General features: G+C 39.5%; 5 protein-coding genes across 7 annotated transcripts; 3 read left to right on the top strand and 2 right to left on the bottom strand.

Annotated features, from left to right (window-relative positions):
• Positions 1-9: 9 nt before the first annotated feature.
• RB195_005670 (uncharacterized protein) lies at positions 10-381 on the bottom strand (the record flags this gene model as incomplete). Its single annotated transcript, XM_064178309.1, has 2 exons — positions 10-103; positions 242-381. The coding sequence occupies 2 exons, from the start codon at positions 379-381 to the stop codon at positions 10-12; spliced, it is 234 nt and encodes a 77-aa protein (XP_064035373.1).
• A 5,124-nt stretch (positions 382-5,505) lies between these two features.
• RB195_005669 (uncharacterized protein) lies at positions 5,506-6,678 on the top strand (the record flags this gene model as incomplete). The annotated part of the gene is made up of 7 exons (XM_064178308.1): positions 5,506-5,591; positions 5,666-5,727; positions 5,821-5,930; positions 5,990-6,046; positions 6,284-6,338; positions 6,398-6,495; positions 6,559-6,678. 7 exons carry the CDS (start codon positions 5,506-5,508, stop codon positions 6,676-6,678), a joined length of 588 nt encoding a protein of 195 aa, XP_064035372.1.
• A 755-nt stretch (positions 6,679-7,433) lies between these two features.
• RB195_005668 (uncharacterized protein) lies at positions 7,434-7,850 on the top strand (the record flags this gene model as incomplete). The annotated part of the gene is made up of 1 exon (XM_064178307.1): positions 7,434-7,850. The coding sequence occupies one exon, from the start codon at positions 7,434-7,436 to the stop codon at positions 7,848-7,850; it is 417 nt and encodes a 138-aa protein (XP_064035371.1).
• Positions 7,851-8,045: 195 nt separating this feature from the next.
• Positions 8,046-10,895, top strand: RB195_005667 (uncharacterized protein; the record flags this gene model as incomplete). Of its 2 annotated transcripts, none has more annotated exons than XM_064178305.1 (11): positions 8,046-8,156; positions 8,290-8,366; positions 8,606-8,676; positions 8,902-9,011; positions 9,492-9,563; positions 9,791-9,898; positions 9,985-10,055; positions 10,241-10,353; positions 10,416-10,494; positions 10,562-10,706; positions 10,767-10,895. In XM_064178305.1, the coding sequence occupies 11 exons, from the start codon at positions 8,046-8,048 to the stop codon at positions 10,893-10,895; spliced, it is 1,086 nt and encodes a 361-aa protein (XP_064035369.1). The 2 variants fall into 2 exon arrangements, with proteins under 2 accessions (XP_064035369.1, XP_064035370.1); XM_064178306.1 differs by having other exon boundaries at positions 8,073-8,156; positions 10,416-10,500.
• A 187-nt stretch (positions 10,896-11,082) lies between these two features.
• RB195_005666 (uncharacterized protein) lies at positions 11,083-14,851 on the bottom strand (the record flags this gene model as incomplete). 2 transcript variants are annotated; one of them, XM_064178304.1, is made up of 14 exons in its annotated part: positions 11,083-11,190; positions 11,611-11,730; positions 11,786-11,889; positions 12,041-12,188; positions 12,284-12,414; positions 12,483-12,635; positions 12,731-12,830; positions 12,889-13,033; positions 13,094-13,182; positions 13,285-13,364; positions 13,507-13,674; positions 13,874-13,949; positions 14,031-14,124; positions 14,841-14,851. In XM_064178304.1, the coding sequence occupies 14 exons, from the start codon at positions 14,849-14,851 to the stop codon at positions 11,083-11,085; spliced, it is 1,527 nt and encodes a 508-aa protein (XP_064035368.1). The 2 variants fall into 2 exon arrangements, with proteins under 2 accessions (XP_064035368.1, XP_013296027.2); XM_013440573.2 differs by lacking the exon at positions 14,841-14,851 and having other exon boundaries at positions 14,031-14,123.
• Positions 14,852-15,726: the final 875 nt, after the last annotated feature.

Here is a 15,726-nt window from a genome sequence, read left to right as displayed (position 1 = left end):
ATTGGAGTTTTAAACGGTACGTCTCAAGCAGCTTGCGCTAACAGGACATTTCTCCATGGAAAACCGATTGGTTAAGCGATAAATACAAAGTGAAGAAACAGTTCTGGAATTGACTGGTGGTCGATTAAAAAAGAATGAAAAGAAAAACAAGTAGAAAGAGTAGAAAACACAGAATATTTGAACACAAAAAAAATATGAACGAAAGTGAATATTTACAATGAGAAGAATCATATAAGCGAACCTCAAACACTTTCCCACAAATGAAAATGGAACTATACGCGGAAAAGAGCTTTTATATGTACCGACCGCGTTTGTGTGCGTTACACATGACGTGTCAAACCCTCCCAGTAAAACACGTACGCGGACGAGTTTCCTGCACATTCCAGCTGTTTTCTGTGGTTTTTTTTTGGCAGCGGAGGGGCTACTGAGGCAGTGAGTCAGAAACGTTGAGTTTTCGTCACAATTAGGACTTGAGGATATATGACTGGGATTTGTGTGCGTAGTTCCTTTAGTTGTGAGCTTTCATTGTAAGATCTGTGAAATATAGAAACAGTAGTGTATTAATGGTATTTACACGTGGAGAAGATAAATCCGGGCGATCAAATGTGGATGTGCCAAGCATAGAGTGGTACTAACGTAAGCGAGTGAAAAAGCTTTGGGACCTATAAACCCGGAAAGGAAACCCCCAAAAAGGGTACTTTTTGGATTGGAAGTTAGTTATGAAGAGTATAAGAAAGAAGAAGGCAATGTAGGATGGAGTTCAGGAGTGACCATGAAGAACGAAACGGGAGTGATCGGAAGGAATAATGTGCACATCGCTTGGGGAGAGAGAGAAAAAAAGGAGAAAGATCGGCAGGAGCAGGAGAAAAGTGGATAGAAATACTCAAGATGGCTGAAGGGAAGAAAAACAAAAGTGGCAGTGTCGAATCTCCACAACGACAACATAAAGCCGAAGAAATTATTCAAATAACAGTTCAGGATCTTTCATCCGTTTATACTTCTCGAACACTACGATTTTATAATCGATAATCCAATATCCGACTGAGGGAGTAAGCCCTTAAAGGCATCACTTCACGAATCTGGGGTGGTACGGGTTTCAGGTGGGTGATGCCTATACGGGGTCGTAGATTGTGAGGAAGAGTGTGATTCCGTACATCTCTCCGTGTAACAGTGTAGACGACGACCCCGGAACGTTGTTCCATACGACGTTCCCTATTGCGGCGCGCCACCCCTCCCGACCGCGATTCGCCGAAAACCCATTCGGACAAATCGCACTCGAGGGGCGGGGCGCAAACGTTGCGCATTGCAACAGAAGCCGTCGTAAGAAACGGTTCCGTTTACACTTATACAGGAAGTGAACATAATCACTCTCTTCCTCACAATCTACAACCCCATAAAGGCATTACCCACCTGAAACCCGTACCACTCCAGATTTCGTGGGGCGATGCCTTTCAACGAGATCGAAATTCGTTGTTTAAGTATGGCTTTGTTCAAACTATGATTACATTGAAGGAAAGGGAAGCAATGCCCCATTCGTAGGTGCTCTCACTTATGTTTACTAGAGCGACGGCAACGTATCCGCCGGAACTCTCTGATTTTCTCCGAGCGCTCGCACGACGCTCTTCTTCTCCGCTCTATCTTCTGTGTCCAAATCGAATCACGGTTGTATTGTGTCATCCATAACAAAACCAACACTCCTATCTATTCGTGGAGAGATCCCAACATCACCAATCAAATATAAGCAATGGCGTACGAAAATCAAAAATTGTCCTCTACGGTCCAAACGAGAACAAACGTTCCTAACTATCCATGAGGATAGCAGCAATGAAAATGCAATGAAAACCATAGGTGAACTAAAATGATGACAGGCAGGAGTCTCTTCGAGATTAAGTTGGAAATCTTTCCAAAACCATTTGTTAAAAAAAGTACTTACTTGATTCATTCTTTTCCACTCCACTTCTAATAAAATACCTCGAAAATTACTTTTCTTTGTGTTCAAAATTATGTTTCGGACTTAGCGGTTATCAAAGAGCTGCTTCTTCTCGGCATTTCGTATCGTTTGAACAGTTTGAATTGAAGCCTAGAAATGGGCGTGGGGAACCTTGCAATCAAATCTATGCACATTTCTAGGCCATGATTACTAGCTACGTCCGCTTCTCGGTTGGATTTCATCAAAGCGTAGCGAAAGGACGGAAATTTTTGAATCTCTCCTGCTCAATTTTAAATAGGAAACAATTTCCCGCATTCTCTTGACATCCAATGAAGTTCTCTGCAGTAATGCTCGGGGGGGGGAAAAAGCAAAAATTATCTCTTTTTCTCTTTTTTCTCTCTCTTTTTCTTTTTCTCATTTTACTCTTTTCTTATATTTCCTAAATTTTATTACTTTAAAACACCTACAAAATTCATTTAATCATATTTTCCCACTTTCTACTCATTTTCCCTAATCTTCTTTTTATACTCTTACTTTTATTTTTCTTTTTTTTTCATTTTCTTTTTCTTTTTTTTAACATTCTTTTCTTTTACTTAAAATTAAATTTTTTTTTCTTTCCTTTTTTTTTTTCTTTTTTTTTTTTTAATCTTTTTTTTTATGGTTCGCTTTTCGCTTTTCATGAATCCAGACACCACAGATGCAATGCTCCACATCACAGCGGTACCCACAGTACTTATCGAAACACATTTAAATGAATCAGCCGCGATCGATTGCGGCTAGAAATAGCTCTATTCATCATCTACTTAATTGCTTTTCGAGAGAACAATATTATTTCGTGTTATCGTCACAGGACCAACATACTACTATAGCAGTATTAGTAAAGCTACTGACTCGTAGAGTAATGTCCCGTTCACTTTGACTCAGTGCAGCTAATTTTTTTTTTACCTTCCAGACTATTTGACCAGCTGTAATGACCGTTTGTGCGCTCAGAGGGCAACTAGCCTTGAAAAAAGAGTATGAATTTTTGTACCGTACACAACAGCCACCGCATTGACCTTCACTTTTATTCAGTGTTCCACATTCTGTGGTAATCAGTCCATAACTAGATTTTCCAGCTGCAGAACTAATTTCTTCCAATTGTGTTTAAGAGATTGAGGACGCTAAGTACATCAAACATTTGAAAATCTTCTGTTCTTCTTCAGTCTAACGATGATACGGATTGAATATTGGATCTTGCTCTATCCTATTGCTCTTATACGAATTGCCATTACCCCGAAAGTAACAGTTATGTCAATTACATGCAAATTTACGATAATTAGGGACGGACATGCCATTTTTAGCCAACCGTTACATCTTTGTATCGCCACAGATTTCTAGGAATTTATAACATCTCACGAGAAGATCTTTCACATCTGAAAAAGGAGAACGAGATGTCTGAAAAAATAAGAATTTAAGGAAATAACAGAGAATAATCAACTAAATATGTTGTTCAAACTTGAAAGCAACAAAAAACGATTCAAATACAAATTTTAGATTACTCGACATAAGGAAAAACTTCGAAAAAAACTGGCCAAATCATCCCTTTTCTTGGCCTTCCTCTAATCTCTATTCTCTCTAGTGATGACTCTATAGTACTCTATTCGTACTACTTCTCGAGAATTACGTCAATATATTCTCTACATTTCTGGAGGACCTTCTTCTGAACACGCTTTCCATGTACTGTGGCTATGAAAGTACATACTGTGCCATGCTTGCTATGAGAATCAAAATGTGGTAATACATCCCTTCATAGTTTCTTCCCATGTTCCACATGAATATTAGGATGCTATCAACGGATCGTTGTTTCGGTGAAGAAGTGATGACTCTATAGTAGTTGTGGTTTTTGTTTTCGTAGATGCGCAACGAGTAGTCAAGCTACCTATTAGTTTCTCGAAGGGCAGGGATGCAGATTAAATATTTGTGCTCGCAGTGTGATGATTTGCTCGGATTTGGGGCTGACATAGAAGTCCCAGCAAGCTTCACCGTCGTGTCTTCACCAGCACAGCAGTTTTTCCGTTTTGGGGAAATAAAATTCCGAATTTCTTTTTGTCCGTTTCTTATTGATTTTGCTAAACATCCTCCTATCTACTGTTTACACAACATTCTATTAGTTCACTATTCAAAGAAGCCAACTAGCAATCAAGTCAATTACCGTAACCTGCCACTACTTTCTAACCTTTCTGGACTGGACTGGATTTCACCATTTCCACATTCTTTTATCTGCAGTTTTTGTTTTAGTTCGCTTCTTTCATCGTAGTAGTTGTTCCCTGTTGCTGTTCGTTCCTGTTGCTCCATCTGTTACTATTAAAGGTCGAAGTACATATATTTACCAGGATGAACGCGACGCGTCAGGCGCAACTCGTACAGCACTGCCTAACACGCTCCACCCAAGCACCTACCTTAGAAAAACTTACGTAAAAGTCCCCACAAGAATAAACTAATTTCCGACTTAACCTGCAGGACAATAGAGCACTTTTTTATTCCCTATCTACTTCAGCGGAGTGTTGTTGTTTTTCCTAGATCATCTGAAGTTTGAAAAAATGCTATTTGTAGTTCATGAATAAGGTGTCAATCAGATGAAATCATCACAGTGCATAGAATATGATTAGAGAGCTTTATCTAGGCTAATGGAGCAGAAAATAAAGAGCAGAGGGCGCGTCAGAGAAAATCTGCGAGCTGTTTCGGGTGCGTCACGGCCGCCGAGGCAAACATAGGTGCCCGCGGCTGTGCGGAAGTGTCCTACATTCCACGAAACTACGGGATAATCGCAGTTTCGTCCGTATTAGTAGTACGTGGTATCTCAAATGAAAATTTCCATCTTGTAATGGTACCTTCATGTTGGGCAGTGTTTGTTTACACAGTACGCCGTCGATGAGAGGTAGATCATACACATATAAACAGTCATAAATATCATTTTTATTTCTGTACCATCAGAGCAGGTTGCAGTCATTCCTCTCTTGAGTGAGTTCTCAGTGATTTTTTAAAATGAAATCGAATGTTTAGATTAAATGCATTACTACCATACAGATTAATATTTCTTCGACACGTCGAAATAATCTAGAGATTGAATAAGTTTGAAATAACGCGAATCGAACAGCGCTAGGCAGTCCGACGTCGTTACTTTTTTCCTCACATTTAAAGAAATGTCTCTCTTCCACGTTTGCTGGACCTGTTTCCCGTGGTCATTAAGAGACGTCACCTTGAGAACAGCAATAATCCGATCCCACCCCCTATTCACCTAACTTTTTCTCCACATTCACCGCTGTTCAGCAACGGTTCCATTCCTCGACTACGAATCACATTCGCACGCATCGTTGACCTGCAAGTACACTTTTCTCATAATAGTCGTATATTAGATGATCTAGTGTGTAGTCAGATGACCTCGTCAATTCTACGGTGAGACTAGCAGTAATTTTCGCTCATCTCCACTATTTGCTTCTTCATTACATACTTCTCTTCTCTGGTAGTTTTCCGTCCGTTTCATCCAATTCCATTATCCTAGTTGCTACTATTGTTAGATTTGAAGATTTTAGAATATGAACAGTCATGATGTGGATCGGTTTCGTGGTCTTGACATGAGCCATGGTTTCATCAAATCCATTGTGAAGAATCAAATTGACAGGCAAGTTTTCCCTTCAACTCCAATCCTTCTCTATTCACTCATTGTAGATCCTTACCCAGTTTCTGTTTATTTAGAGATGAATATCACAAAGTAATGGAGGAACGAAAAGTAGAAGTACAAAAGAAAATCAGAGAAAGTGAGGGTTCAATTGTTTTGCCCTTAATTCTTCCTCTCAAACGTCTGTATTCCCGTTCCCTGCATCTACATACCGTAATTTGAGGCCTTGCAGGTAAAAGAAAGAAACCTGTTCCTGCAGCTGAATACAAACTTTATGTACCACCCCACCTTCGGTCGAAAAACGAGTCGTCTGAAACAGCAAGAAAGAGCATATCCGATCGGGTACGTACTAGTTGTTTTCTGGTATATTATCATATCGTATTATTCAATTCCTTTTGCAGAAAAACCCTTGCCCTGCGATTGTCAGTGAATTAGAGGAGTCTACACTTCGCGAAAAGGTAGTTTTGGTAAACAAAATTTAGTTTCATCGCTTTTTCGTCTTCCTCCCTTTTCAAGGTGATGCAAATTAGGTAAGAAGGCCACAGTTAATTTGAATGAAGTCCTAGTTCACTGTTTTAATAACGGGGATAACTCAGTGCAAGTACATAGATACGTCTTTCTTACTCTCCTTTTTCGATATTGGTAGCTTTGTCGAATATTTCAGTCTTTTCAGTCCTAGCAGTTATTATTTGAAGGTACGCAGTCGCCTGCAGGCTCGTGCTGAAGATTTGCCGAATATACAATCCTTGGGTTAGCCATGTGCAGTAACTGTGTATTTTATCCCTATTTTCCATTTCCTCTTATTCCAGGAAAGGATTCAGTACCAACATCTACACCATCAAGACCTGTATTTCTGTTGAATCTGAAGAAGAATTCTGGTGACACCGTTGATATAGCTGTGATGAACGTTAGTTTTGTTTGCATAGTTTTTTCTTCCATTTTCATTTTTCTAACTTTTTGTACGTCTTAGACTGACAATGCCGCTCGCTTAGCAAAGGAATTAGGGCGAAAACATGGTCTCACGGATGACCAGTGCAGAATGCTACGACTTACACTTGAGAGAGAGTTGGAAGCCAGACTTGCCATTTAGCCTACAGTAAATTTTTCTACCTTTATTTCACTTTGCTGAGTATTTTGTGAAATTTACTGCGTTTAACCAAAGACTAGACTGCCAAGAAGTCAGCTTTAGTGTTGAGTAGTCGTGTATGGTTACTTGTCATTGTTAGAAGTGCATTATTGCAGTCTGTGATACATTGAGATTTTATTTTCGTTCTTCTATCGTGCCGCCGTTGTCATAATCTACTTCTTGTTTTGATTTCATAATATTTTGTTCTGTTCGTGTTTGTTCTTTGTGTATCTCACATCTCTTGATGATAATTTACAATTTGTTCTTTACTAGCTTTTGCTGAACTGCCCGATCCGTGTCTGTATTCCTGTAACATTTTTTTTCCCATTTGCTCTTTCAATTTCTCCACAGAGAATAAACCGAGTGGTCTTTGTTTTCTTTTCTCGACACCTCCAAGAATTTCTGTGCTGCTATTTTCCTTGCAGACCGTGTGTATGTTTCCACTCTACCTGCTCTCTATTGGCAGCTTATTTAGATTGTTAGGAATGTTTATCTTTTCATTTACGAATATGCCGTATGACACCTCATTCCTTTTCATCTCAAGCATGTTTCAAATCTTTTGTTGTGTCTGCCGTTGTATTCATCAAAATCAGTTCACCTCCATGTTCTCCTAACGAGAATCAAATGTTATGCATGTTTGTGATTATATTGTATATTTTCAGGGATCATAAGTGCCGAGTTATAGTGTACAAAGCGCATGAACTCGATATAGAAATAAAATGTACTGTCACTTCATTGTTAGGCCAGTAAAAAGAGCTGCTCACTCTATGTTTGTTAACGAAGTTTTGTCAGCCGTATCAACCTTGCTCCCATTGGACTTGCTCAGACTTGCTCGTACGGCAACAGTAATGCGTACGTCCGTTCCCGTAGCGTTAAAAAGTTTTCTGATGACTTCAACTATCTCTGCTGACAGAAAAGTGTTTGTCTATGAGGAGTCTCGTAAGAAATCATTGGGTCTTCTTATGCGTTTTTCATTTCTCATACAGGCCATTAGCCCTCTGTTCGACTTCCGAAAAGAGAACATCCCGGATGGTGTGTCCTTCATTCTTCAGAGTGAAGAGTCATCGATGAGAATCTTGGAGAGACCAGAGTTGATGTTGCGGATATTCTTCTGCGTTCTCGTGAAGTTTATATAATTCGCTGATGAACAAGGTCCAAAAAGTGTAACTACCTGCATTGTGACAATGAAATACAATTTCTGCACTGTATTGATACGTCACATTTCGTTTTCACAAACCTTTTTATAGGCAAGGAAGCAAGTGAAAATGACTGTAATTCCTGTAATTCCAGTACCTTGAAAGTAGTATGATTTTTGTGCTGAAACAGGTACAATGCTGCAACCGCGATTAATTTTCTGGATGATTGGCAATCGGCTTAATTCTTCTACTCCTCTCATCTCTAAAAACCCTGTCTTGCCAAAGAAGCCGAAGTCGTTTGGAGAGGTAAGGGAAATCCTACTTTTCATAAGATTCCAGCAGTACACCAAGTGTACGGTTATCAAAACAAACTTGTCTCTCGTATTCTCCTCCTATTTCATCTTACTTTTCCATTTTTACTAGTTCGGACAGCTTGTAGGCTGGTACATTCGTAGACTACCGTCGTATTAAATGTATCGCTGGGAACGGAGGTGACGGAATGATTTCTTTCTTCAGGTAATAATATGTTGATTTTCGACAACGCTTTTTCGTGAACTTCGATAGGAAAGACTTTTCACACAAGAATCCCAGTCTATCATGGACGAAGCGGTTACGAACGAGTGGTAGAGATTTGTCAAAGTTGTCTTCTACTGACCTGCTAAACGGCAAGAGTGAATTGATGAAACTAATTGTAGTTTCTCTATAAATGTATATGTAGACTAATTACTTACGATTTGGCAATTGAATCCTTCTAGAGGCTATCGTAATCCTTTCGGAGGGCCAGATGGTGGCGATGGTGGAAATGGTGGACATGTCCTATTCAGAGGTAAAGGATATGCTTGTAGGGTGTTCGTATTTTCTGAAATCAAGAAAAATCAAGTGCAGGTGACAAGGCTGTTTTAATGAACGGAGCTGTAAACTTCATTGTACCTTGCGAACAGAAGAGGACATAATTCTAATTCTTTTTTAAACTGTTAACAATAATTAAGACAAGATTGTGCAACAAAGGTCCTGTTGCGAATATTCCATACTTTTATGACCTATCTTCCAGCTTGTAACCATACGAAGGACCTCTCACATTTGAGAGCCATAGAAAAAGCTGGTAGAGGCGATTTCGGAGGATCAAAATCATGCCATGGCAAGTCAGCTGAACATCTCGAGGTTATTTTTTCTCATGATCATAAAAGTGGGCGATAATTGATGTTGTGGCCGTAAAAACTTTGTTCTCGATAATAAAGTTCCTACAGAAAATGCTGTAGATTAAACCAGTTTTGTTTCAAATAGTTGTATGCACGTCTGATATAGATATCCAATCTTGGTTATCTCAATCAACTAACGTTTATCACGATCCAACGAGCACAGGGCATATCGATGTACTAGAGTAGAAAATAGACCCTCTATTATTTTATGCTCACGCTACAGTGTTTTACGAAGACATTCGAAGTAAGATTTAGAATTTGCGAATCAGGATGACCGAAACTTGTGACTTCACTGTGACCGTTTTGCGTAATAAATAATGATCTCTTCTGTTGCTAGCAGTCAGGATGGTTAGAATGATTTTCGCATTAACAGACCACTTCCTTTACGTCATCCATCTTTACATATTGCAAAAGGGTTGTATGCATGGAAAGCCGTTTTCAGATCCGTGTACCTGTTGGCACAGTTTTCAAGAATGGCGACACCGTCGTATTCGAGTTGGCAAACGAAGGCGATGTAAGGATTTTTCACATGTCTTAAGTCAAAGTACTGTTGGAGAAATAAGATCGGACTGGAGTTTTTGAGCTCAACTCATTCAGTCTCAACCTAGCAAATTGTGAATTGCTGCTGAGAGAGCCTGGGTGCTCGAATAATGTTGCTCACATAATGATAATGTTGCTCCTGCTCAATTTTTTCTCACAATGCTCCGATAGAGCTGCAGCGATTAGTGGAAACGTATTCAGGTCTTTTTGGCTGCACGTGGAGGGGCTGGAGGGCATGGGAATCAATTTTATGTGTCAAATGAAGTTCGGAAACCGTTCAAGGCTGAAGTTGGAGGTCGGGGTGAAGAGGTGAGTAAGATGATTTGATGTTTATCGATTAGTCTTCACATTCTTCATATAAAATTGGAAAACGAAGAACATAAGAAGACATTTAGGTAGTATATGATGTGGAGATGCGAGTAATGGCCACTGCAGGTCTTGTTGGCTTTCCTAACGCGGGAAAGTCGTGAGTTTCGCCGCTCTGTCAATTTTCTTACAAACTGGAGTTAACAGTGCTACGCTGCATAATTTTCCAATAAAACAAAAACAATAGACATAAAGCATTTTAAGTTGTACTTTATTCAAACTCTCATTTCCATTTTCTTCTACCTTTGAACAAAAGAAAAAGGTTGCACCATTTGGTAGTTTCAGTTCCCTTCTTCGAGCCATTTCTCGAGCCAAGCCTAAAGTAGCTTCATATCCCTTCACAACGCTAAAACCGCATGTGGGGATAGTTCACTACGATGACTTCGAGCAAATAGCTGGTGATATCATCTTTTTTCGCCAAAGTTCTGCGATAGACTTATAACATTATTCCATTTTCCAGTGGCTGATATCCCTGGTCTAATCGAAGGTGCACATGAAGATCGCGGTCTTGGTATTTCATTTTTAAAGCATATAGAAAGGTGCAGGTAAGATGCATTTTTGCACAATTTATAGCATTTTAAATAGGATATCAACAACGACTTTCAGTTGTCTTTTCTACGTGCTTGATATCACACTTGGTGAATTACGGGAACAATTTGATTTGTTACGAATAGAGTTGGAAGAGTATCGTAAAGGGTTATCCTCACGACCTACAGCCGTAGTACTGAACAAGATAGATCTTGATCCTACGGTGAGTTTGTACAATACAAAGCCTCCAGTATTGCTTCACAGTAATAATTTCAACTTTCAGCAAGACAATGATGGAAACCGACGACTTTTTCCAGGGTATCCCACATTTTTCGTATCAGCCAAAGGTGGTACTGGTCTTCAAGAATTGCTCATTTATTTAAGAGAAGAGTATGATAAAGCGAAGAAATAGTGAAAACATTATTTAAAAATAACAAAGAATTCTTGCATCAACAATGAGCCCGTTTGCTTAAAAGAGACAAACACGACGAAGTTATTTCAAAAAATGAAGCAAAGTGACTACAAAAAGTTACCGATAATGCTATAGAACTTTGGTGCAAGAGCAGATTAACAAACCCAATCTGTGACATGTATAGGAATCAACCTTTAATTACTGCGATTGGTCGCAATTTCACGGACTTTTTACTGATGCCCGCGGTGTCACATGTATTGACGACATCAGTTACATCCTTGTAGGATTCCGGTGCCTGAATCGGATTCAATTGTCTTCAATTAACTTGCAGCGAGAGAAGCAGAGTCAATGGATCAAGCATAATTGTAGTAATTACTGCGAATAATATTAGTGTAAGTTGTTTTCTAGGTGTAAGTACACCTAAAAGAGTCTTTGAGACCGCACAGTAGATAACGAGAATCGATCTTTAATGGAGATGAAGTAACTGAACAAAAATAACAGGAATAAGAGGTGCTTGAAATTGGTGTTTCACGCTAAAACATAAAATTTCTGAAAGCTCTGATTAGAATAAAGTATTTCCACAACTGATCTGCCTACTCACAAACAAAATGGCTTTGAGTAGTGTTACATATCAAAAAATGAAGGATTCCTTAGCTAGAGACTTACTAAGGACAATTTTACTTCTTATCTCAGACTTTGCTTACGTTGCACTAACCTCTTCCATGATGAGCTTTGGCGAAGCCAGACGAATTGAGATACCCTTCTTTTTTAAATTTTCAATGACTTCACTCCAAGGAATCTTTTGGCGAGATTTTGATCGAGACAAGGCTCGTCCCTAAAGAGGTATCCACTTCGCTCTAATAAGAATACAAGAAAAAACAAATGCTTACTGCTCCATGACATGTCGTCCCATATGCCTCCACCATACCCCGATCTGTACCGGTCAACACGTAACTGCAAGTACCCATACTTCCACCAATCAGTACTGGTTGCCCTAGAGAAGCGCACTAATAAGGAAGAAAAAAGAATGAATAGGTCTGTCTAACCCAAATTCAACTTCCCGCAAAATTTGAGCACATCCTAACATTCTCGTTTAGGCTCAAAAATATCAAGGATATGAGAAAAAGTATGATGACTTTACCAACCTGTTAGTTGATAGTCAACGGGAATAAGAGGATGATGTGGTGGAAAGGCACGCGTTGCTCCTTTTCGGTGAACGCAGAGTTGAGTTGGTCGACCATCCACGAGATGTTCCTCCATTTTTGCAACGTTGTGGGATGTATCGTAGATCATCTGTTCAATTCAATAGTTGATTTACACTAGAACAAATTCTTCGGATAATCTTAGTAATGACGTCATGCTATACTAACTGTTCGCTGACACCCCACCTGCATGTCTAAATCATCAGGTTGCATGTTGAATGTGTTAGCGAACGCTTGCCGTACACAGAAGGTCATACAGGATCGGTTTACCCAAGCAAAATTCGCTGCTGCTGCCATTCCCTTTAGATAATCTTGTCCTACAAGTATTTAGAAGAAGATTGAGTAATTAGGAAGAGATTGATGATGTATGAAAATTATTCCTCACCTTCACTAGAATAAATTCTAGCACAAGCCAACTGTCTGTCGTTCACCACTATGCCGTCGCGAGCCATTGCCTTCTCCATTTCCACTAAGGCATCAGTAGCTACTTGATGACCTAATCCACGACTACCACAATGCAACATTACAACAACCTGCCCTGAAAAGAAAAAAAAAACTAATAAGAAGTCAACCTGCTCTGGAAAAAAAAAACTAATAAGTGGAAATCAAAACTGAGAATTGATTTGATCCCACCTAGCTCGCCAATGCCCATTTTCGCTGCTGCGTGTTTGTCGAAGATCTCATCTACAACTTGTACCTCTGCATAATGGTTTCCTGCGCCCAAAGTACCTAACTATAACAAAAATTGATATCCGATAAAAAAAATGCAATCAAATAAAGCTCACAAATACCTGTGGTAGTCCTCGTTTCTTGGCTCTAGTTGAAACCTTCGTAGAGTCTGCTTGCAACATCCGACCATACTCTTCGCAGTGTTCTTTGTCTTCAGCCCAAGAGTAACCTTCCCGAAGAGTCCAATCCATGCCCATTTCTAGACAGCTGAAGAAGGGCTACATTTGCTGTGAAGTTTACAGGAAGATTAGTAGTTAGCCCACTTACTCGACAAGATCGGAGGCTGACATCGGAATGGCGCCTCGTGAACCTACTCCAACCGGAATATAGTCAAAAAGCGCTTGTGTTAATTGCTCCTTCAATGATTTCTCACATTAAATTGAAAATAAAACGGAATCAGACATCTGTTTATCATTATCCTAGATTGAGAAGGAACAATATTAATAAACAAACTTCACCTTGACAGGTGCTACATCTTTCTCGAACAGATTCGTTCTGATTAGTCGTACTCCACAATTTATGTCGAATCCTACACCTCCTGAAATGAAGAATCTTCACTTCAACAAAAAATTTTTCTAATACTGATCACTTTCTATGCATCCTTCATTGCAGAATACATGGCCTAAAATGAATGTTCGCTGAGGTGCATCTTAGTGTAGAAAGAAGGTAGGGTAACGGACCCGGTGAGATGACGGATTCTTTTTTGGAACAATCGAAAGCAGCAATATTTCCTATCGAAAATCCATATCCTGAATGGATATCCGGAAGACCAATCGAGTATCCTACTATTCCAGGAAGAGCAGCGACGTTGCCCAGTTGTCGCACAGCAGGCAAGAATCCTCCAACCCCTGGAAAGTAATTTTTCAATGAAAACACCCGATAAGTAGATTGTCAAACTTCATACATCAAACACTATTTTTGACGTAACTGAAATTCCTTTCAAATAACGTCAAGATAACTAGAAGCATGTCATGTGATTCAAATGTAGCTAAATCAAAAACAAAGAAGAAAAACAAGTACAGACCACAGCTATTTTTAAATTCTTACCTCTTCCTATTGAATTGCGTAGTTCATCAAACATTTGCTCCTCAAGCCTTTTGTTCACATAAAACCTACACTCAACCTGAAACTCAGCAAAACATCTCATTTCATACGAGAACGATGGTTTTAAAATAAAGAGAACTTATACAGAAATATCACTCACATTCATATTTGGCACAAAACCTTTCCTAATCTTGAACTTACATTCTGAAACACGTTCGATAAAAGCGCACTCTTCCTCAAAAGTCCGAGGCATTCTAAAACATCAGATGCAAAATCACCTTCTTCTCCCAAAATCTCTCATGAATAAAGTCCAGATTCGGTCATAAATAAAGATTTGGAGAGTAAAATGTACTTGATTGGCGCCTTTATTTCTGGAAGTAAGTAACTAAATCTAACGGGACACTAAGATCTAAGCATTAGCCTTAGAGGCTCTATGACACTGAGTTGAGTTTTCTACTGAGTTGAACTACGCACAAACTCAAATTGAGCAATTTGTTCAAATGCATCCCTTTGGGGTCGATAAACTGGCGCCAGCCTTGCTTGAGCGGGTAAAAACACTGACTTGACACATCGGCTAACCCCGGCAAGTCATTTTTATAGGCCAGTTACAAGTCCGAAAACCGTAAACGATTCTGAACTGAAGTGAACGCAGTTCCGCATCCCAAGCGGGTTGATTAACACCAGACACATTGTCCCTCATCCTTTTATCATATAAAGAAGATCACTGGAATCAGAAGACGTTTTAAAGATACAGAATACAGTAGGAGATAGAGCGGCCGTAAATATTAGGACGGATATTTCATCTAGAAAAATGAGAAACTAATGGTGTTGAGCGACTAATCAGTTGATTTAGGAGAAAGGAACTGGACCACCTTCATTCATACTATTTTGTTGCGGAACAGTGTTATATAGAACGATCATATCGAGGCGAAATTATTGAGCATACGAAGTTTGTGAAGGACTAACTCACGGGAGATTCATGCTAGAACAGTGTTTCGTCCGCAATCTCTTCTACCAGCCTACTAGGATGTTATGCGATTCATTTGTTACGACGTTATATGCACGATAGAATATAGAGTACATGCACTTACTGGAAATAAACAATTAATTGCAAAGACTTGGGACGCGAAGGTGGTTTTTAAATGAGTCCCAGTTAGTTTGTATATGTACAGTTACCTGAGAAGAAGTATGCATAATTTTTGATTACCGCATGTTTTCTAGTCACACTATCTTATGTTTATGAAGCCACAAGCGGTTCTGAAGAACATTGGACGCTATTAAACTTCTTACAAAGAAAGTTCCAAGGAGGTGTTTCAGCAACCATTATTATCGAAACCTGATTTCTCTCGTTAATGGAACTGCAACTGCTATAGTTTATGTGGACAATGAGATGTTTTCGTGATTTACAGAGATAGAACAGCGACTTCCAAGAATAGAATGGAGCTGAGCACAAAGCCAATAAAATCAGCTAGAAAGGGTTTACAACATCTCATCTGACGTCAACTTCCATACGTAAAAGGAGTTAAAAGCATATTCCCGTAACAATGAAAGCGCTATAACTATAATAGCGTCAAAACGAAATGAAGTACGATGCAGTTGGGTAAGCGGTTACGCAAGAAGCAGCGCGGTGAAGATAGCGGTTGGACCGATGTGGGATCATCGCGGAGTAAAGTAAGGAAAGGTGTCAGCGAAGGTTCCTCTTGGATTCTAACCGCTCCCTCGGCCGCACCGCTTCGAGTGCAACCGCTTATGCCACTGCACCGTGCTTCATGTTCTTTTGACCCAACTATACACTTTCATCATAAGCGTTCAATGAACGGTGAGGACGTGTGAGGAGAGTTTGCAACAGATACGAC

The sequence above is a fragment of the Necator americanus genome, chromosome I (genome assembly GCF_031761385.1).
Source record: "Necator americanus strain Aroian chromosome I, whole genome shotgun sequence".
Lineage (NCBI taxonomy): Eukaryota > Metazoa > Nematoda > Chromadorea > Rhabditida > Ancylostomatidae > Necator > Necator americanus.
This window is presented reverse-complemented; position numbering and strand designations above follow the sequence as displayed.